At 39.3% G+C, this 22,240-nt stretch overlaps 1 protein-coding gene across 1 annotated transcript; it reads left to right on the plus strand.

The window, feature by feature from the left end:
* On the plus strand, positions 5,229-17,265 carry SPCS3 (signal peptidase complex subunit 3). The gene is made up of 5 exons (XM_003133320.4): positions 5,229-5,541; positions 6,991-7,064; positions 9,313-9,389; positions 12,716-12,831; positions 13,799-17,265. The coding sequence occupies exons 1-5, from the start codon at positions 5,399-5,401 to the stop codon at positions 13,929-13,931; spliced, it is 543 nt and encodes a 180-aa protein (XP_003133368.1). The 5' UTR covers positions 5,229-5,398; the 3' UTR covers positions 13,932-17,265.

Below are 22,240 nucleotides of genomic sequence, written 5' to 3' on the forward strand. Positions count from 1 at the left end.
CTCAATAATTAAGAAGGAGAAGTGAAAGCATCTGCATCCAAAGTTTTGACACATGTGGAGGCAGAAGACTGTGAAAATCCAGACTGAGCAGGTAAATCAAGGTCAAGAACCCAGGCAAAAGTGGGTCAAGGAAAATCTGGAAGAGGCAGGGAATCCTGAGCTGGAACCTAAAGGATGAAAGAATGTGGAAGCACAGCCTAGAAGGGAAAATGTTCTAAGCAAACACACAGGGTACGTGTAAGGAGTCAGAGAGCTCCAAGGACAGGGAGCTAGGGGAGAAGATGAGTGTTGGAGAAAAAATGTGGCAATGTGGGGTGGACTTTGAGCATCTGAGTTCTTGAGAATCAAGCAAGACAGTGGCAGATAGTATTTCATAGCAGAAAGAGTGCTGAAGATTTTGGATAGGGAATTCACAGAAAATACAAACGAGCAATAAACATACTTCGTATGTGACCTCACTTACATTCAGAAATGCAAATGAACAATTAGCTCACTACAGAAACTAAAAACTACATGGTTGCTGTGTCTGGGAGTGCAAATTGGTACAATCTTTTTGAAGGCAATTTGTTATTTACCCCAATTTGAAAGGCATACAACTTTTGGAATCTATGTACTGGGAGAGAAATCTTCTTTGAACCTCTTGTGTTCATGCATGTTTTGCTCAGTATGCCAGCCGTGCAAAGGCCTTCTCTTCTCTTTACTCAGGACATTTCCCCAGGTTGTACTTGCAGTGGGAAACCTTGAGGAAGTGACTTACTTACTGCTTGCTATAAAAGGGTAGGTTCCTCAAGCTCAACATTCCTCAGCTAAAATGTAAATGACATATGCATAACATACATCCAGGATCGCTGCATCACCCCTGAGGGATTCAGAGGAAAAAAAAAAAAAAAAACACAGACAGGATGCTCATATGCTTGCTGTGCCACAAGTAACAGAGTCCTTAGTCTCTGACCCACGAGTCTTTTATCTTCTGTTTTCATCTATGAAACTCCATCCACAAAATGCCAGCTAACTGGTGCCAGGATTGGACCTTGGGCTGAATGACTTGATCTGGATACTTCCAAGTTTTCTTGGAAATAAATACTCCCAGTGTATGAAAAAAAATTGAGGCTATGGATGAACTTATAGTGGAATCCATAGATCTATCTGCTCCTCCCTTCCATCAGATGGCCATCACCTCATTTACATGCTCATCATCTCATGTATGAACAACTGTAATAATCTCTCAGCTGGCTGGTCCCTTGGCAGTCTCATTATTCTCTAAGAAATTACTTATCTACCTAGAGACCACATGGTCTTTATCCTTAACTGACCTAAAATTTCCAAAGGTTCCAACTGTCTCCTGGATGATGTTCAAATTTATCAGTCTGGCATTCAAGCCTTCTACAATTTGTCCTCAGCTTTCATATATCTAAGTTAGCTTTGCATTTACATTATTTTACCAGTTTATACTTTAAGTGCTTGTTATTTGTGTATGATGTATTTTTTCCACAAAAATTTCTTCAAAAATGTAGTCTATGGATTCAGGCCATCTTAATTCAGTTAGAATTATTTGAGCATGTACTATATTCAATGTTCTGTTCTGGACACTATGAGAGATAGAAAAGTGTATGACTCTCCATGATGGCAGTATAATTTATAGTCCCTTTATGAAAAACATTTATTTTTATTTTTAAAATCTTATTTATTCTTATTTTATTTTTAAAAATTTTTGGCTGCTCTGTGGCAAATGGAGTTCCAGGGACAGGGATCAAATCAGAGCCACAGTTGTGACCTATGGCACAGCTGTGGCAACATGGGATCCTCCTTTAAACTACTGGCTGGGCATGGATCGAACCTTCATTCCAGTGCTCCAGAGGCACCGCCAATCTGTGGCACCACAGCAGGAACTCCTGAAAAACATTTCTAACTGGAGTCCTCACTGGGTCAGATCTATAACATGGTCCACTGCAGCAGCTTCCTTGGGTATTATGGTGCTTCAAGGACATTTTCCATATCCCTAACAACAGCAAATGTGACTGCAATGTTTGTCTCTTTAGGTTTATCTACTTTCTCTACAGCTTAACTATCCATGGGCACACGGCTTTATTTAAAGTATTCCCTAAGTTACCCCTCATTTTAGCTCTTAGCTCAGTGTTACAGAAAAATAATTATTTGCAAATTAAGAAGATGGAAACTTTACATTTATTCTAAAGTTCTTCTTACTTTTGGGAAATACAATTAAGCTTGTTGTCCGCAGTTGACCACTCCCTAATTATCCAAGTGCTGATAAAGCACTCCATTGCTCTTCTATAACTGCCATTAGATTCTCAGTAGAAATTATCAAAGAGGAGAAGATTTAGCCAAAAAGCACTACACTTTAATTGAGGTCTATATTATTATTTTAGATAAATAACAGCTTTAATTTCCTTCCATGACACATTAGAATTAAGATTAAAAACATTAAGAGTAAAAGAAGAATACTTTATGATGCTAAAGCTCTCCATTCATAATGAAGATATAATATTACTTAATTTTATAAAGCATAAAATATAAAGATGAGAGGAAAAACTGACAAAAACACAATAATTTGGAGATTTCTCAATCCAAAAAAATAAAGATAACAAATAAGTTAATAAGGATATATAAAACATAGGTAGCATAATCAATAAGATAGATCCCATAGCTGTGTATCAAACTTTGTATATCATTAATAGAAAATACATAACCTTTCCAAGTGCACATTGAATATTCACAAAAGTGACATTTTAGGCCACAAAGAAGACTTCAATAATCAAAAGAGTAGAAATAATATGAACATTCTCTGCCTACATGATATAAAATCAGACATTAATTTAAAACAATCAAAAGGAAACAGGAGGAGTTTACGTCGTGGTGCAGTGGTTAACAAATCCGACTAGGAACCCTGAGATTGCAGGTCCCTGGCCTTGCTCAGTGGGTTAAGGATCCGGCGTTGCTGTGAGCTGTGGTGTAGGTTGCTGACGTGGCTTGGATCCCGTGTTGCTGTGGCTCTGGTGTAGGCTGGTGGCTATAGCTCTGATTCAACCCCTAGCCTGGGGAAACTCCATATGCTGTGGGAGTGGCCCAAAAAATGGCAAAAAGACCAAAAAAAAAAAAAAAAAAAGAAATAAAAGAATTGTTAAAGGAAAATTTATTCTGTAACATACATGACATGATTAAATATCTTGAAAATCCAAAGACACAATGAGAAAACTACAACAGAATAAGAGATCTTCCCACCCCATCCCTACTCTGCTCCTATTGTTTTGGGATGTGTTTTGGGAATTCCTAGTCACTCAAGTTCAAGCCATCATGTCAGGACAATAACATTAATTTCATTTGTGCTTTTGCATCTACTTTCTGCCATATTTTGCACACACCCCTACCTAAGCAGTTGCTGTATCATTGATTTTGACTCTGAAATTTCTCATCAGTCTTCCTTTTTTTTTGGTCCCATTGTCATCAACCTCAGTCACTTACTCTCTACTTTTATTTTGTAAATGGCTATCAGTTCAGTGATGCTACTCTTATTTAATACATAATTTCCTGCAATATAAGATCCCAACTTTTTGGCCAGATTTTCTACAATAGGTCCTTATTTTACCTTTCCAGTGTCTTTCCCACCTAATCCTTTATACATACACTGTTTAGCTGGACCAGACTACTGGGTATCTCCTAGATAAACCCATACTTGCAGTCCAGTATCTTTTAGAATACTCTTCTTGGACATCAACACCTATAACAATAAGCATCCTTTCTCTAGAGAATCCTATATTAAGTATACCTAATTGTCTTGTTTATCACTGCGCTAAATATTTTAGATACTGTTTTTGTTTCACATGACCACAGATGCAATTTCTTCCTCTCCTGAAATTCACAGCATTTTACAACTTCCTCTGTGTTTCAGATTTCTCTGTTTTTATTTCATTGACTCTACTGGATTATAAAATTCAGGAGGGTAGAATCAATTAGTACACATCTCTGTTATCATGTGTAACACAGTAGGCATTCAATAAATTGTGGCTTTACTGAATAAACTGTGGCTGCCTGGAAGACAAAAATTTACAGTTTAACTCAACTAAGGATCTCTCCTTAGTTCATAGTTCGTTAGTTTTGCATTATTTGGCTCTACTCCAATTTAGCAGGGACCTTGTCTTATCAGGGCTGCACTCTCAAAGCCTAGAACTGAACCTGGCATAGCTGGCCCTTAGTAACAAACAACCCTAACTGTACACTATATGAAAACTGAGTGATTAACGAATAATGCAAAGAAGCCAGGGCTCAACAATAGACAAGATAAACCAGCATAAGGCTCAGATCATCATTTTCTGGTTTGCCCATCTTATACTAAGCTAGGTGTTCTTAGACTCTTTTGGTTTATGGATACAAAATTACAAATTTTTTTTCAGGGAATTACTGGGTCCTCTGAATCCCATTTTTATAATCACAAAAAAAAAATGTAGCTGCCAGAGGAACAAAGGTGTTGAGAGACCGTTAAGGTCAGGGATTGGCATAGTCTGAACCTTACAGCCTCTGAGGGCCACTGTGTATTGATGGATTTAAATTATAAATGTATATTTTTTATATTTTCTTTCTTTATATATGATACATATGAAATATTTTAAGTAAAAATTTAAATTATACCATGTGTGGCACAGCAATTTCACAACCATCACCTCCTTTGATCCTAAGAACCCAGCGAGGTCATTCTTTTGGTTATAGGATCCACCTTGTTAACATGCAACAATTTAAAACTGGTAGCGGCACCCTTATAGTCTAAAACAGCTTTAGCTGCCATAGGAAGGCAAAGCATGAATAGGAGCTGGTCTGAGGTTGGGCGTGGAAAGTAAAGGCCCTCTAAGCCCTCCCAAAAGCTGAAGTTCTAACTCCAGGTGTGACAAAAGACCAGGGGTTTTGGAGAGTGCTGCTTCCAAACGCGATACGTCGGGACACACAGCAAACTACCTTGCTTAGCTGAGGGTTTTAGGTGCAAATCGACGGCACCTAAGCACCCAAGAGGCCACAGACGCAGACCGCTTGAAAAAGGCCTGAGAAAGAAGGTTGACGGGCTTGGAGGCCAGAGGAGAACCGAGAAGGTGGCCCTTCCGCGGCAAAGCCCAGCACCTCCCCTGCTCGTCGCTGATTGGTGGAGGCGCCAAGGAGGGGCGGGCTTGCTTGAGGCTCAGTCTCGCGGGTTCGGCTCGTCCCGCCCGCTGGTGGGTGTGTCTGGGAGGCGGGGGCGCGCTCGCACGCGTCGCGGGACCGGAAAGGAGGCGGGGCCGCGACGGCGCGCCCCCGGAACGCGCGGCGCAGGCGGCGCGGATCGCTGGGAGCCGGTCCGCGGCCGGAACGGGGTCCCGGGTGTGCGTGTGGAGCGGGGCTCGGGGCGTCCGCCGCGATGAACACGGTGCTGTCGCGGGCGAACTCGTTGTTCGCCTTCTCGCTGAGCGTGATGGCGGCGCTCACTTTCGGCTGTTTCATCACCACCGCCTTCAAAGACCGGAGCGTCCCGGTGCGGCTGCACGTCTCTCGGATCATGCTGTGAGTGCGGCCGAGGCCGGGCGGCGGGCGGGCGCCGAGACCGGGCGGCCGCGCGGGGCGACGAGCCGGGCGTCTGCGCTTCCCCGGGGCCCCTCCCGAGCGACCCTCGCTCCCCAGTGTCCAGCCGGGCGGAACCCGCAGCTCCCCGGTCCCCCCTCGGCGCCCACCCTCCGCCTCATCTTCCCGGGCTTGCTCTTAAATTTTAATTTTGAGCGTTACTCCGGCCGGTGCCTCTGCGTCCTTCCTGTTCCTCACTTCCCTCTGCCCGCGCGGGCCAATGAGGGAGCAACACAACAGCAAAACGGGCGCCGCTCCCCGCCTCCCGCCTCCGGCCCTGCGCCGGAGTCCAGTAGCAGCCACCCCCGGGCTGCCCACAGCCCGACCCGATCCGAGCCCGGCCCGCAGCCCCTCCCCAGGGCCTTTCCTCGCAGCACCGACTCGCTGCGGCTGCCAAGTTGGCGGCCGAGGTTGGGATGCCCGGAGAGGACTGGGCATCCCAGTGCCCTGATAAGACGTGTTTTCAGTTTTATTTTTGAAGGGCCGGTTGCTTTAGTACATCTGGGAGAATGTCCCAAGTCGAATTTTGAAATGACATTGTCCTTTCGCTAATGCCTATTTTTTTTCCTTTCTAATTTTTATTCTCTAGCACTTTTTTCTTCGATTCTAGCTATTTCCGCCCCCCATCCCCGCTCTCTTGTCTGGCTTCTGTATGCCTTCTTCCATGTGCGCTCTCCTTCAACCTTAGTTTTATTTCTAAGTCAGAATTGTCAACCAGCCAGTTATCTCAGAGCTGTCCCCTACTCTACCCTTTCCTATATTGATGTTTGTTAGTTACTATTTTTTTTTAGATTGAAATAGACCCAGGCTGGCAATCACGGCTGTTCCTTGCTCTGGGAGGGATCAGCAGAGCTTGGCGCATTGTGAACACGGAACAGCTGTTAGCTACTGAGAATCTTGAGCAAGTTTCTTACCGTTCTGGGCCTTCGTTTCCTTTTGTCTAACTCGTGGGCATGTTGTGAGGATTGAGATAATTGTGAAAAATATGTAGTGGACCTGACCCAGACACTTAGTAAGTGCTCAGTAAATACAGCTGTTCATTTTATGTTCATTACACACCACCTTGTAGTAATTTCCTTCTACCCGTTGGACCAAATCACTTGACATCAAGTATTTACACCTTCTATGAATAGTTTTTAATCTGCTCCCTGGGTTTTGTGAGGGATTCTTTTAGGTTAAATGAAAGTAGCTGATGACCCATTTTCATAGTGGATTAAGATGTTTATCCTGTTTTCACATAAATTTTTCTGATTTTTACTTGTTTCTTTGTGGGATTGTTTTTTCAGATGTGCATACAATTAGACCCCTGTCTTTCACTTTATGTGAAGAATTTTGTGAATTTTATATGCTGTTATGTTGGAAGGATGGTAAAACTATTATCTTTACTTCTAGAAAAAATGTAGAAGACTTCACTGGACCTAGAGAAAGAAGTGATCTTGGATTCATTACTTTTGATATAACTGCTGATATCCTTTTCAGAAAATACTTCATTGATTTCTCTCTAGTTTGATAATATACATGTTAGTGATTGGGGGGCAGTAAGTATGTTTATTCATTGAATCAGTCAAACCTTGGAAATTTCTGTGCCTATGTTTTCATCGGTATAATCATGCTAATATCTCCTCATTCATACCTTAAAGAAACTTATTTATAGATTCATGAGTTATTATTGTGTGAACACACTTTAAATCTTCACAGAAACAGTAAATAGATCTAAAGCTACAGGAGAGTTTGAATCTATATATTGGAAAGAAAATGAAATTAGATCATTGAGACTAAAGAAGAATGTTACCAGAACTCAGCCTACCTAGATGTAGTATTTCACGTACAGTCTTAAAGAATATATGCATATTTTGTGATAGCAGAGAGAAACATATGTAAAAAAGTGATTTGCATCTCCTATGGTTCAGGTCGTTACCAGATGATTATTAGTAAACCGTATTAGCATTTTGCCATTATAGTTCTTTTTATAAGTGCTTTTATAATGAAATTCAGAGAAATCTTAACAATTGCAAGAGTTACTTAAAAATATTTAAATATTTTCTCTTTATTCTGAATTTCCACCTTTTGATTTTGGCCAGTTGTATCTTCTCAAAGGTCAAAGATTACCACATTGGCAGCATTGTTCTCTGCTGCTTTTAGGATCTCACCTGCCTTTTTAAAACCCTGGGATTAAAATTGGTTATGGAGGTTGAACTGTCTCAATTTGTGTAAAACAGTTGTTTGAAGAATGGAAGCAGGTTATGTACCTGGGAAGTTTATCTGACATGCCTCTTTACTACCCTGAAATTAGTTTTAACTTTATTTTTTAGAAAATAATTACTAGGTTTAGAAATAGACTAGGAATTAGTTTTGTAGGCACCTTTTTAGGAAATAGAGTAGACCATCAGAAAAGTCCTATATTAAACTTCTGCTTTTAAATCTTCAAGTCTTTTTTTTTTTTTTTTTTTTTAAGCTAGTGAGTGGGAGTTGGGGTCTAGTGTGATAGTAGGAACTTGTGTATCTGGGCAGTTATAGGGAAATTTCCTGATATCTCAGTTATTATGTATTCTCAATCTTATCATTTGTAGAGTTTCTTAATATGGCTGCTAAAACTTGAAATTGTACTTGTTCTTATAAGAAGATAGCCAAGATTTCTAAGTTCTAAAATAGGGATTCTAAGTGAATACACAGATCTTATCCAAGAGCACAATAACGTGAACATGTAGTTGTTAGTATGGAAATGGATGTAATAAAAAGACATAATCATTTCCTTATGGTGCTTAATGAAATCCAAACATTAACTCAGTTCGTTTCTCAGTGACACCAGTCTTATAATTAATCCTGGTGAGTTCCCCGCCCCCACTCTGGTAAAGGGGTGAAACAACACTGGTATTCAGCTGTGGACTCTTACTAAAGCACTTCATTGGTTGAGACATCTTGGGCCTGTGTTCAAAAGCAACATGTACAGTTTACTGTACTTAATTTAATTAATTGAGCTTAGTTCACTTCTGTATAACATTAGGTTATATTGTGATATGTTGGTTATACTCTAGAACTCCAGTGGAATCATCTGTGCTTGAATCTTAAGACCTCTTTCTTTTAGACTTGGTTGATTTTACAGAAAACTAAATTTCATGTTTCTTGGTTATTATTATTGAACGTATCTGAGTTAGTAATGCTTAGAGGAGCAGGAGCTGATAATCTCACTGATGTTTTTGACTTTGGGATAAGCTGAATTTTACATGTTTTCTTTTACTTTTTTTTTTTTTTTAATTAGTGGCCCAGTATGCTTCTGGGCCACATTTCCTTTTTCTTTTCTTTTCTTTTTTTTTTTTTTTTTTTTTTTTTGTCTTTTGTCTTTTTTGTTGTTGTTGTTGTTGCTATTTCTTGGGCTGCTCCCGCGGCATATGGAGGTTCCCAGGCTAGGGGTTGAATCGGAGCTGTAGCCACCGGCCTACGCCAGAGCCACAGCAACGCGGGATCCGAGCCGTGTCTGCAACCTACACCACAGCTCACGGCAACGCCTGATCATTAACCCACTGAGCAAGGGCAGGGACCGAACCCGCAACCTCATGGCTCCTAGTTGGATTTGTTAACCACTGCGCCACGACGGGAACTCCTCTTTTTTTTTTTTTTTTAATGTCATTATTGCTATGAATAACTAAAAATAATTAAAATTGGCTTTAAAGTTGTATGCTGCTCTATGATTTATTTATTCCTTAATTTATTTACATCTAGAAAATATATTTGATTGGAATGTTAAGCAGTTGTTTCTTTATTTATCAGCAGAATATTCAACAAAAAATAATGTAAGTATATGTATGGAAGTATTTTAGTAGATGTTTGAAACTTTATCCTCTAGGAAAGAATATAAAGTTTATATATTCAGAATAATCTGACCTGAGTAATTTAATAAAATTCACAAGTTCATGGACAGGTGACTCTACTAAGAAAACTATCTCCTTTGGTAGCTTCTGTCTTTTTTGTTTCTCTGTTTCTACAGTTGTCTTGTATTGTGGTCCCCAAGAATGGGGTGCAAGCAAGGTAAGTCATAGGTATATAAGGAAAACAGGAACTACTATTTCTTTTCTTAAGATCTGAGAAGAATTGACGGTTTTTCAGTTTGTTCAGCTTTTTACTTGATGTTAGAATGGAGTGGCAACTTCCAAGCTCCTCATGTTCTGAACTGGAAACCAAAATTCTGTTTATGTATTTCTCAGTTCAGAATAAAAGTACAAAATATTCATAATAAAAGTACAGAAACATTCAAAATAAAAATACACAATCTCGTAAATCAAATATACTATAATAAAAATTTTTTAATGACAACAACTAAAATAAAAGGAAAAAGATGTTAAACTTTGAGATGCTTGCTATATGGACTGATTGATATTTATACTCGGTCCTCAAGCAAATGGTCACATGCCTCCTAAAACATGCAGATACTTTGGAGGAAGAAGAGCAGTTCTGTAGGCAAGAGGTCAACTATCCGTATACATTTGTTCATCCTCTTTCATCATTTTGCAAAGTTTTGCTTGAGATTATATTATTTAGTTTTAAATAAACTAATCTTCACAAATGGAAAAATGGCTTAAAAAGATTCCTGCGAGGAAACCACAGATTGAGCGGAATGCTAGTGGTCCAAGCACATGTGAGCACCAGGAAAACAGCTGAGCTGCTAAGTCTGCTCCACTCTGCCTGACCACATTAACGGATTAAAAGACAAGATCTAATAAATAGTTGGCTGAGGAAAATTCAACATTAGTTGAGAAGACTATTTGAAATGCACATTTACATTCACTATCAATGCTGATAAATCTAGTAATAGTAATGTGTGTCATACATGTAATTGGTAAATAAAGATGCATAGTTTAGGGTTGGTGTTTAGAACAACTTGTGATCGAAAACCTTTGGAGAGGAATTCCCATTGTGGCTCAGTGGGTTAAGAATCTGAGCAGTATCCATGAGGATGAGGATGAGGGTTTGATTCCTGGCCTCACTGCTCAGGTGTTGCGGTGAATATGCGGCTTGGATCCGTTGTTGCTGGGGCTGTGGTGTAGGCCGGCAGCTGCAGCTCTGATTCAACCCCTAGCCTGGAACTTCCCATAGGCTGCAGGTGTGGCCCTTAAAAGACAAAGAAAGAGTAAAAAAACACCTTTGGAGACCATTTCTAGATAAGATTTGAAAGGATGTTGCTAAGCTACAAGTCTCATTACCCGGATATATTGTTATCTAAAGGTGACTAATTTGTGAATCAGCTCTTGGGTTATTTAAAAATTCGTTTAAATGTTTTATTTTCCTTTTTTAATACATGATGTGAGCTGTTGCTGTGAGCTGTGGTGTAGGTTGCAGACATGGCTCGGTTCTGGCATTGCTGTGGCTGTGGCATAGGCTGACGGCTGTATCTCCAATTAGATCCCTAGCATGGGAACCTCCATATGCCATGGGTGTGGCCCTAAAAAGCAAAAAAAAAAAAAAAAAGTAGTCTTTTTAATAAATTAGTTTGTCAGAAGTTTTATAATTAAAAGCTGTTGTAACACTATTAAAACTATTAGTTTGTGACTGAAATTTGTTAGTCCAGTCTGATGTAGAGCTTTTGTTGCAGATAGAGTAAGGGTTGAGATTTATATAGCATATTGCTAAAACAGAAATCTTCTTGGGTCCTGAAAGTATAAAATGAATGATTCTGATATGTGAATCAAACTCTGAAGGCGAAATCTGGAATTAAAATGTGCTTCTGTGTTGTTCTTACTTGTGTTGCCCTTATGGTCTGTTATTAGCATCCCTGTAGTTAATTTGCATCTAATTTGTAGTTAGAGTCCACTTCTATATTGTTTTTGAATTGTGTTCATTTTCAGGGGTTGACAAATGAATCAACTTTAACTGTTAATTGCTTTAATTAGTCATCTGAAATTTTTAGCACTTCATTATATATTTATTTTGAGCATATCTTTTATGGAATATATTTTATTTTGTTAAGGCACTAGGAATATTTGGTTGAATAAGTTTTGATCCCTTGAGAATCAACAAAGTGTTAAATAGTTAGAAAAAGGTGTTCTGAAGAGTAACAACTGTAAACACAAGAATTATTCAGGAAGTCTCAGCAAATGATCCAGATTTCTTGGTGACAGATATACTTAAATTATATGCATAATTCTGGTTTACTTCAGCATGACTAGTAAGTTGATACAGTTTGGAATTTGGCAGATTACTGCTTTGGTGAATGAATAAATACACATGAAAAGTCACTTTACTTTGGCATATCTTTGATTTAGTGTTCTTCAGTCTTGATGTTTCTGTTTAATGTTAGAGGCTTTAAGGTGAAGATTCGAACTTCCTTTTAGAAATGAATTTTTCCACATTGCTTTTCAGTTAACGTAGTCACCACTGCTGAGCAGTTGGCCTCACAAGCTGATGGATGATAGCTTAATAAGAACAAATTTCTTGGGATTTAGTAGTGGTTACAAATGTAGTTTTTTCTTCATTTTAATTCCCTAATTTCCCAAATAGAACTTGTTTGTGATATGTCAAAACAGTGCCTTAAAAGGATTGTCTAACTTCTCAATTTAAAGGGAAAAATGTTAAGAAGTCTTTCTTTAGTGATTGCTTGATGATTTAAAACCTTGGCGATAACATTAGTTTTCATGCACTGGTCTGACAGCAGTGACCTGTACTAACAGTGCGAGACACACAGATTCATCAGTTCTCTTTGTTTGCCTGGCATCATGCAGGGTCCACATTGAGTTGGAGGGTCTCAGAAATTTTACAGGGGAAAGTGATTTAAAAGAAAGCCTCCCTTCCAGGGATTCTAATTGTTTCTGTTTTCTCCTGTGGCCTCACCCTGGGGAGAACCTAAGTCTAAAACCTTGTACCAAGTAAGCTTTGAGAGCTCCAAATATTATAGCTGCCTTAACAGAAGGAGTGATTTCCTTTAGGGACGTATCTTTCTTTTGTGCAAGACAAGTTTGATTCCCTCTTATATATCTTCCCCTTTGTTAATCATTTCGTCTGTTGTAAGATTTTTATCAGTTCCGTCAGAGTTGGAATCGTTCATGTAAATTAGACTGTTTGCTTACTAGTACTTTTGAAGTGCTATTTCTGATGAATTATCTAATTAATTTTCATTTTAATGTAGGCCCTGAACCAAGTTGTCCTTTGGGACAAGATTGTTCTGAGGGGTGATAATCCGAAGCTGCTGTTGAAAGATATGAAAACAAAGTATTTTTTCTTTGACGATGGAAATGGTCTCAAGTGAGCAATTCTTTGTCATTTTTACATGTAATGATGTGTAAAGGGGAGAGAAAGATGTGATGCATTTTTATTTTATTTTATTTTATTTTTATTTATTTATTTTTTTTTTTTGCATTTTTATTTTAAAGAAAAATCTTAGAGGGTAAAAGAGGAAAATTGAAAGAAGAAAAACATTTATGCAGATCTGAATTGGAAGATGGTGAAATAACTGCCTTGCAAACTGGGGTCTAATATAAGCTCAGTTCCCTCGCATTATGGGAAACGTATTAGTTTGTGGCTTCTGCCCTTGGGGACCTAGAACCTGGGCTTGCTGACACCGGGTGGTATGTGATCCTCAAGGGCTCCTAGGCAGCGTGAGGGACTTGCCATCCAAGCCTTAATGAGGAGACAGTGTGGTTTCTCATTTTGATCCACTTCTCTGAACCTCAGTTTCCTGTTACACAAAATGAAGGAATTAGAATAATTGATCTTTGGGGTCAGTTTTAGCCCTTAAACTCTGTGGGTTAATATTGGAAAGGATTTTAGGGGAGAGCTTTTTTTAACCAGCCCTGTTTTGCAGATGAAAAGTTTCCAGCCATGAGAGATTGTGATTTGTTCAAGCTTGCCCAGCTAGATAATGATACAGTTAGGTTTCAAATAATTGTCTTCTGATTTCTTCCTCAAAGCTCACTATATTCTCTGTGTTTAACTTAACAGCTTTTTAGCTGATAGCTGGAATAGTGTGACTGTAGAAGTGAGTTTAGGCAGGTCCTCACGGGGTACCTGCAGTGAGAACGCTGGAGTTCTTCAGCACTGCTCTGGATTTCAGAAGACTTGAGAAGGCTAGTTTGTAGATTAGAATTCCAATTAAGAATAGCTGGTAAAAAATAAAGTATTTGATGCCTCAGTACTTGAATTAAAACTTTTTATTGAACTACAAATGTTTCTGCTGACATGTGTTTATTATATGTTTATTATCTTTTTATAGGGGAAACAGGAATGTCACTTTAACCCTATCTTGGAATGTTGTACCAAATGCTGGAATTCTACCTCTTGTGACAGGATCAGGACATGTGTCTGTCCCATTTCCAGATACATATGAAATAACGAAGAGTTATTAAATTATTCTGAATTTGAAACAACATATTTTTATACCTAATGAATCGTATTTCATTTATCTCTTCCCTTGCATCTTCATTTGTTTTTAGTTGTTAACTTTTTGGGGGGGGGCACAAGAGTGAACATCAAAAGGCATATTTGAAGGGAAAGATTAAAGTGCTACTTAAACTTAATTTTACAAACAGAAACAAAGGCCACTAGAGTGGAGTATCATAAGGATTTGTAAAATATTTATATTTGAAGTATTCCCTGTATTTCCATTATTCTTTATGGAATATGAAGTGAGCATGAAGGGCAGTTAAACCTTTCTGGTGCCTGTGGAGTTAGAGGAACCCTGTGCTTTGCACTTATGCAGGTTCACATTGGGTGTGATTTAGAAGCAGACATTCTCTCTTAGCTCTTTGAGGGTATGTCTAAATACTGGAAAAATTAAGTTGTTGAGAAGTCTGTTTTACAAAATAGCCAAAAGTGATGGAATTTTATTCCGTTTGTCTAAAGAATGCCCACAATGCTTGGTTTTCTTATAGGAGACTGGCAACTTGCTCCACTAAAGACTAAATACCTCTTTACATGCTGTAAATCATTCTAAATCATTTTAAAGTCTCTTAAGTCAATCCAATGTGTGTTTCTCAGTGCTTTTTTAAAAAAAGTTCCTTGGTATTATGTCTGTGTGTGTGTGTTTTTTTTTTTTTTTTTTTTTTTTAAACATTGCCACTGGAAGTTAAAAATGCATGGTTTATCCTATGAGTTAAATTTGTTCTGGTAAGCATGCCTAGTGCCACTGAGAGGTAATTATCTAAGATTTTTTTCTAGTTCCATATTTTGCTAAAATGGTGTGCTTTTCCATTTACAAGCACTCATGTATTTTACTGTATGTGATCCTCAGAATCTAATGAGGTAAGTAGTACAAATGTTAGCTCTTTGCAGATAAAGAAACTGAAACCCAGAAGTTCATTGAATTGCTTCAAGGTTATTACCTAGCTAGCAAGGAAGAGAGTTAACCCTTGAACTCTCATTTATCTCTTCCCTTGCATCTTCATTCGTTTTTGAACATCTGATCTTAAACTATGATCTAATTCTCTGATTATATCCTTTCCTTTATACCTCAGATTACAGACTAATCAAAATTCACTTATATAATTTTCAATATATTTTTTGTTACCCTGGATGCCCTTTGAATTACCCACCAGAGGTTTCCCATCCTGTATGGAAGTGACTAATTTTCAAGTTGCCAACAATTTATATAGAGGTAATATCTCACTCTTTCTCTACATAAATTTTATTCATGTTAAGAGTGTAAGAATCCAAATGTATCTAAAAATAATTTAGAGATTGATTATATGATCATATTTAACATAATTTTTTCCTGCAGTGGGCAAACAAACATCCTCAAAGGAAGCAGCTACAAATCAGTCACCCTGAAAAGCAAAACCACACACTGTAGGTGCACTGTCAGCAGTGACCACCAAGGGCTAATGTTTCCTAAGAATAACATTTGTTATACTTAGTTCATGTGAAATAACAGCTCCCTTTAGTTATATCAGTTATAGGACATGTGTTCCTGTGAAGTCAGAGGTATCCTGAATACTGCACTGAGTTTGGCTCCCAAATTTTTATTAAACTTTTCAGGGCTTCATTTCTTTATGTCTAAAATGAGAAAGTTGGACTAGTTAAATTAAATAATGGTTCTTTTATACCCCACAAGTCTATAAAATTCTTGTACTTGTTGGGCAAGAAAGATTGAACAGAAAAGCACCTTAGTAATGTAAAGACAGCAAGGTGAATTAACATACACTTCGTATTGATCTGACTTCGTTTTTGTTAGAATCTACATCCAGAAATTTAACCCCATGTAGTTTGTACAAATACCAGACAAGGAAACTTAAAATTGGCCACTGTCACAGCTTAAAGATGTGTGTTCTTTGGGGTGTGTTCTCCCCAAAGGGACATGCAGTGAGCCTGTGGCTTTGGCGGGTCGAGGGCCTGGATCTGTGTCTGCTGGAGATGAACAGATTTAACTCAGTGATTGTTCAGTCTGTGCCTACCTGCTCTTGGAGTTTGCTGAGGAATAGTAGAAAGGCTCATTTGAATGAAGGGTAAATAGTTTTTTGCTTTTACGTAAGGGAAGCTGCTCAGGATAAGATGCCCAAAGTGGGAATAAGAACTCCTCTCAGGAGCTCATTTTTGGGTGTGCAGCTTTGCAGGTTCACTGAAGTTCTACCAACCTGTTGCTTAGTTGGTAACTGTACCGTCTATTTTAATGTCAGTGTTTTCATGAGTCTTACAGTCTCCACAAAGACCTGAGGCTTCATACTTACACAAACCTAAGAATGAGGAGGAATATCTGAGTGAGGAGGTGATCCTGGGGAAAGAGAATAATTGCAAGACACTTATTAAAGTAGTTTAGAAATGAGTCAATTTTAAGATGTGCTGCTTACATGGCCCTTTTCTCTAGACAAACAGCTCTATCAGTATTTTGTTACTCCCTTCATTGATTGCATTTGGTTCCTTCGTGCTTAAAGGGAAATAACAGAAAACTGAAGAAATTCCTTACGGTGTAATAGGAATGGTTACTGTGAGTTTCCGCCCTGGAATCATTTGACAGCTCTGGTGGGTCTGGCTAGCCTAGTAACACACTAAGAGGTGGGCTTTAAGGCTGTAAGGAATATTTATTTGTTCACTATTCTATCTAAAGCTTAGTGATCCAAAGCTTAACATCTGTGGAGTATAGGTTAATGGAAATACTTTGATGCTTTGGACATCAAATGAGTTTACGGGGGAAGAAAACAAGCTGTGAAGTTTGGTAGTAAACATCCATCCATTTCAGAAGCTTTCCTTGCTTTTAGCAGATGGCCTGTGTACCTTTCATTCATGTTGATTCCAAGTGGTTTAAAGAGTTCTATTTCAAAAAAGTTGTTGCACGTTTTGATGCAATTCAGAAACTGTTCACTTTACAAAATGATGAAAACGTGAAAATACTGAAGATATGTTTGAGGATTTTCTTAATTGCAATAAATGTTCAGTGTTTTTCTAATGAAAATGCATTTTGTTTACAAGTGAGAGTATGCATTTTAAAAGATTTTCAGATTTATGCTTTTTTAAATGTGAAGCTGCTGAACTAAAAGGAAATGGATGAATCCGAGTCTAAGAGTAAACTGGAGTTTTTTCTTTTTTAATGTGAGGTGGGCGGGGAAGGCTAGTCACACTCAAATCTTTCTGCACTAGACTGTGAGCTCTCTGAGGGCAGTCTGTTGACTTTATCCTTGTATCTTCCCCAGCGCCTAGCACAGTGCTCTGCACATGATGGGTGCCCAATAAATACTGATGCTGAATGAAGTCACTGTCTCTGTAATGTGGCCAGGCTGAGGACACCACTTTGCAGTTAATGCTCTCCTCTGTGATGGCTGCCCTCTTCCTTCGTGAGCTCCTGGGGACCTTAGAGATTCTTCTTTCTTTTCAGGCCCGAATGGATGGCCTCATCTAGGCAAGGGCTGCCCCTGCCCTTGCTGCGGAGACCTGGTCTTCCCAGCGCCAGGCTCCCAATAATGAGGGCCCTGGGGGCGGTGCGGTGCCTGTGGGAAAGATTCGTAAAGTCAGCACACAGGCTTGACTTAAAAAAAAAAAAAAAATCTCAAGGTGCCTGTTCAGCTTATGAAGAAATGGGCCAGAATACTCAGCTGGGTTATTGTATATTACATGTTATATATTATATAATAATGTCCCATCATTTATAACTTTCAACTTAAAGATGAATAGTTTACTGACCGCCAGTTCTTTACACCTGAATACACCATAGCAGTCAAGAAATTAAACATTTCTTTACACAGCATCTTTTTCTACAAAGTGCTAAATAATTTATTTTTATTTAAAATCAGTGCATTGCCTCCTTATTTCTCCCCAGTGGCTTTTTGTCTACCTAATAATCCCTGATCATTTTTCTGATAATGAGATATTCCTACAATACCATTAATAGGTTCTAAAAGTTGTCTGCTAATTAGAAATACATTTCTGGTAAGTAATTTAACAATATTTTCAGTTTTGAAAAGGATGGTGAATGGAGGAAACTAAATATGTTGTTTAAAGGCCTTTATTAATCCTTGAAAAATTACTATAGTTCACTGGAAGTTACAAAACTGGCACGGACAGGTCCTTGTACTCTTAATCCCAGCTTCTCCTTGTGATAACATCTCCCATAACTGTACCTCAGTATCTAAACCTGGAAATTGGTACAATCCAGACTTTATTTGGATTTCACCAGTTTTATGACTAATTTGTGTGGTTTACCCAGCATCTTTAATGGGCTTACACCCTGGGGTGGGGTGGATGCTGATACGGACAGCACCTCAAAGCACTTTATGTGCTTGGAAAGTTTGTTTTTCTTTTGTTTTTATGGTATAGTAAAGCTGGCTGTTCTCAGCCCTGCCTTTAAGATTTTTCTTACAGAGTCAAGGAGTAAAATGTGATTGCAGTGACTATTACTGACAAAATAAATACAGGAAAGTGGGTGGGAGGTGGGGGTCACTTGTCACGTTCAATCCCTCTGCCAAAACTCTCCTGACAGGTGCAGTGGGCCAGGAAGGCTGAGGAGCCTCTCTGAGTGGAAACCTAAGGAACTTGGTGTTGAAGTGGTCTGTGTGCTCTGTCCAGGCTCAGCAGAGCTGGTGGTGGTGGAGCGGCCGGCCATGGTGTGTGCCGTGAACTCCAGGAGAAAAAGTTGCCCATAGCATTGCTGGAAAAACATCTTAACCAGCAGATGATCTTACCTGTTCCTGCACCATATTCCTTGAGCTGCATTAAGTGCTAAATCATTGATGTTGAAGGCCTTCCAGGATAAAATTAGAGCTTTGGTACCTGGTTGCAATCACTGAGGCCAATGGGAGCAGTCCTTCCCAATCTAAGGCCTCTTGTGTCAGTCACTTCCCGTCGGGAAGACCCACTACATGCGAGAAAAGGCCTCCAGGGCAACCTGCTAGATGGTGTTTCTATATCAGTGTGCTTTATGACACACTCATGCAACACCCATAACACTCAGGTTTCACAAAGTACAGCTTTGGGCTATGGCGAAATGCTCATTTACTCCTTCCAAGTCATTCAAAGAAAAAAAGAGGGTTACCTAGTTAATCAGTGTCAAGACCCCTTGCTTCAGAAAAGTGCAAATTATAATAAGAATCGAGAAATTGAAGAGGCTGTAACAAGAATTTCATCATAGCAGTGATTACATATTACTGGTTACTGTATGCCAGGAGATTTATAAACATTGTGATCAGTCATAACATACCTGGGTGTCATTCATTATTCACATGCATCTGTCATCCGTCGTGCTCCTGTTTGCCAGGCACTGTTCTAGTCGCTAGGGCCAGGGCCCTGATCCAAGTGGAAGACAGTTTTTGCTCTCATGGGGCTCTCCCTCCAGTGGGGAGAATCAGGAAGTCAAGCTATATCAAGTGTCATACCTACAATGGAAGAAAATAATCAGGGAAGAGAATAGGGTACATTTGGGTGCAGGGTGGTACCTGAGGGCTGTGAGAGTGTGAGCTGCATGGGTGGGTATCAGGTCAGGGAGAAATCCTCATCTCGGGAGCAGCAGGGACCAGAGGCAAGAATTCCTGGAGCATCCAAGGAACAGGACAGGTGATAGATGTGTGGAAAAGCAGGCTCCGGAAATTTAGCTCAAGATCAGACTAGGAGGGGACTGAACGCAGGTCCTGCTGGCTCCAAAGTCCACTCCAGTGTCCATCACCAGGACACACACTGGTTCCTGCTCACCACTAGGTGCCATCCAACTTTATGGTCGCTTCACATTTTCTGGTGAAATACAGGAGTCAGGTACCCTTGGCTAGAAATCATGTAATAAAGAGCTTGTTGATAGAAGAAAGACACTCAGCCCAAGAAGTTTTACAAAGACGAATAGGGACAAGAAGCAGATATATATCCAGAGGATCACTGCTTTAATTATTTAGTGAGATGGCACAGGAGAATGGTTTACTATGTACTTTATGTATTCCTGTGTATATTTTCTTATAAGAATTCAGTATAACTTATTCATGTAATTGCGTATATATTCATATTCTGTATGAAATATTTTAAGCTCAGTGTAACCTATTAAATTACTAGAAAGGGAAGTAATTTTCCTCAATATAATTTTCCTATCTTGGTTTTGAAAAAGCCTTCAGCTGGGCACTGTGCTCTGTGCAGGGCCTACACCTTAATCCCTGGTATGTCATTTTACCCTCGTGAGGTGGAAATCAAACACACACCCACACCTACCCCCCCCCACACCCACACCTACCCCCCACACACACCACCCCCCCTGCAACCGGCCAGATGTGTTCTGAAAAGCTTGTGGGAAACAGATCCGTCATATCTTTTTCTCAAATGTGCCTCTTTTGCTCATTACCGGAGCTTTGGTGCCCTCTGGTGACGGCTCCGAAAAACCTAGGGTTTCCAGCATTTCATGCAGCTAGTGTTGCTGTCTGATGTGTACACTGAAAGACATGAAGAAAAATGACCCACAGGAATATGCACATTTTCTCTTAACTCACATTAAAAATTGCTAAAATCTGTAAGTGTGATAAGGTAAGAGACAACAATATCTGTGTCATAAATAGACAAGCCTTGAAAATCAATGTGAGGGAAAAAATGATAAATTAAGGATGGGACTAGTGGAAGTCAAACTTGTCATACCTGTGTGCACACTGCTAATAAATACCCTCTTGCTGAAACAAGACAGGTAAATTTTTTAAAGTCATTGAAAATCAAATTAAAAAGCCCACTAACAGTATGGAAAAAATGGTGTTTTCTGGGCAATCTGAACTACAAACTGGAAATAGAAAACAGTGTGGCTATTTGGCACCACAGGATACAGTTTTCAATCATTTTACTTCCATCCCTACTATGTCCTTGTGTTTTAGGGATATCTCTTTTAAGCAGTATAAAGCTGGATTTTAAGAATCCAATCTTGGAGTTCCCATTGTGGCTCAGCATGTTAAGAACACAATATAGTGTCCATGAGGTTTCAGGTTCAATCCTTGGCCTCGCTCAGTGGGTTAAGGATCCGGTGTTGCTGCAAGCTACAGTCACAGATGTGGCTCAGATCTGATGTTGCTGTGGTTATGGTGTAGGCCTGCAGCTGTAGCTCTGATTTGACCTGTAGCCCAGGTACTTCCATAGGCTGTGGGTGTGGCTATAAAAAGAAAAAATTATGTATCACAAAAGAAAAAATTAAAAAATCCAATCTGATGATCTCTACCTTTTAATTGGTTTTTCTCTCCTTTTTATACAACCTTTTGTTTCTATGCTTGTTTCTTTATTTTGAATTGGTTGAGCCTTTTTGTGTTTATTTCATATTTAATTCATTGATTTTTTTTAATTGTGTAAACCTTGAAATATTGCCATGCATGTGTAACAGATTTTTAAGGTAATGATTTCAAATGAATTCTTAAGAATGTAAATTATAAAGAATGTAAGTAAGCTTCACAGGAGCTGGAATTTTTGTTTTTGCCCATAGCTGTACTCCCAGCATCTAGAAGAGTTCTTGCAGCACACTTTGACCATATTCACCTGCTTGAGAACTTCATGTTGCTGTGGGCCATTGTTTTAGCTTTCTTTTAATTAATAAGATGAATTTGACATCACCCTCATCATCATCACTGCAAACATTGATGTCTAGATTTACTTACATATTTACTATTTGCCTGACTTGCTGTTACCTCTCTCTTGGCTCACCTTTCTGAAGTCTATCCTTTGAGGTTCCTTTGCCGATGAAATGATGGTAGTAATGCCCTTAGGTTTTGTTTATTTAAAAAAAATGTCATTTTGACCATGTTGTTGAAAAATTTTGCTAGGTGATTAATTCCAGATTAACTTATTTTCTCTCGACTCTTTGAAGACATTTGCTGTAGGCTAGATGTTTGTGTCCCGATCCCCACTCCCAATCCTTGAAATTCATGTCAAAATCCTAGTGCCCAAGGTGATGGGACCAGGAGGCAATTAGGTCCTGAGGGTAGAGTCCTATGAAAGGGGTCAGGTCCTTATGGAAGAGGCCCCAGTGAGAGCTCCCTCGCTTCTGCCAGTCAGGACCCAGGAGAAGTCTAGACCTAGGATACAGCCCTCACCTGGCCATACTGCCACCTGGATCAGACTTCCAGCCTCCAGAGCTCTGAGAAATACATGTTTGTTACTTATTAGCTTCTCAGTCTGTGATATGTTGTTTTAGCAGCCTGAATGGACTAAATCCTCCTATTCCTCTATCTGCCTGATCTTCTAGCTTCTGAGAATACTGATCAGTCTAATCATTTTATCTTATTCTTCA

Source organism: Sus scrofa, chromosome 15 (genome assembly GCF_000003025.6).
Source record: "Sus scrofa isolate TJ Tabasco breed Duroc chromosome 15, Sscrofa11.1, whole genome shotgun sequence".
Classification (NCBI taxonomy): Eukaryota; Metazoa; Chordata; class Mammalia; order Artiodactyla; family Suidae; genus Sus; species Sus scrofa.

Excerpts from the sequence above, each read along its gene's own strand:
- SPCS3 (XM_003133320.4), top strand. The coding sequence starts at position 5,399 with ATGAACACGGTGCTGTCGCGGGCGAACTCGTTGTTCGCCTTCTCGCTG. Across the intron at positions 7,065-9,312 it reads TACTTTTGATATAACTGCTG|ATCTAGAAAATATATTTGAT; the intron begins ATATCCTTTTCA and ends TAATTTATTTAC. Across the intron at positions 9,390-12,715 it reads AATATTCAACAAAAAATAAT|GCCCTGAACCAAGTTGTCCT; the intron begins GTAAGTATATGT and ends ATTTTAATGTAG.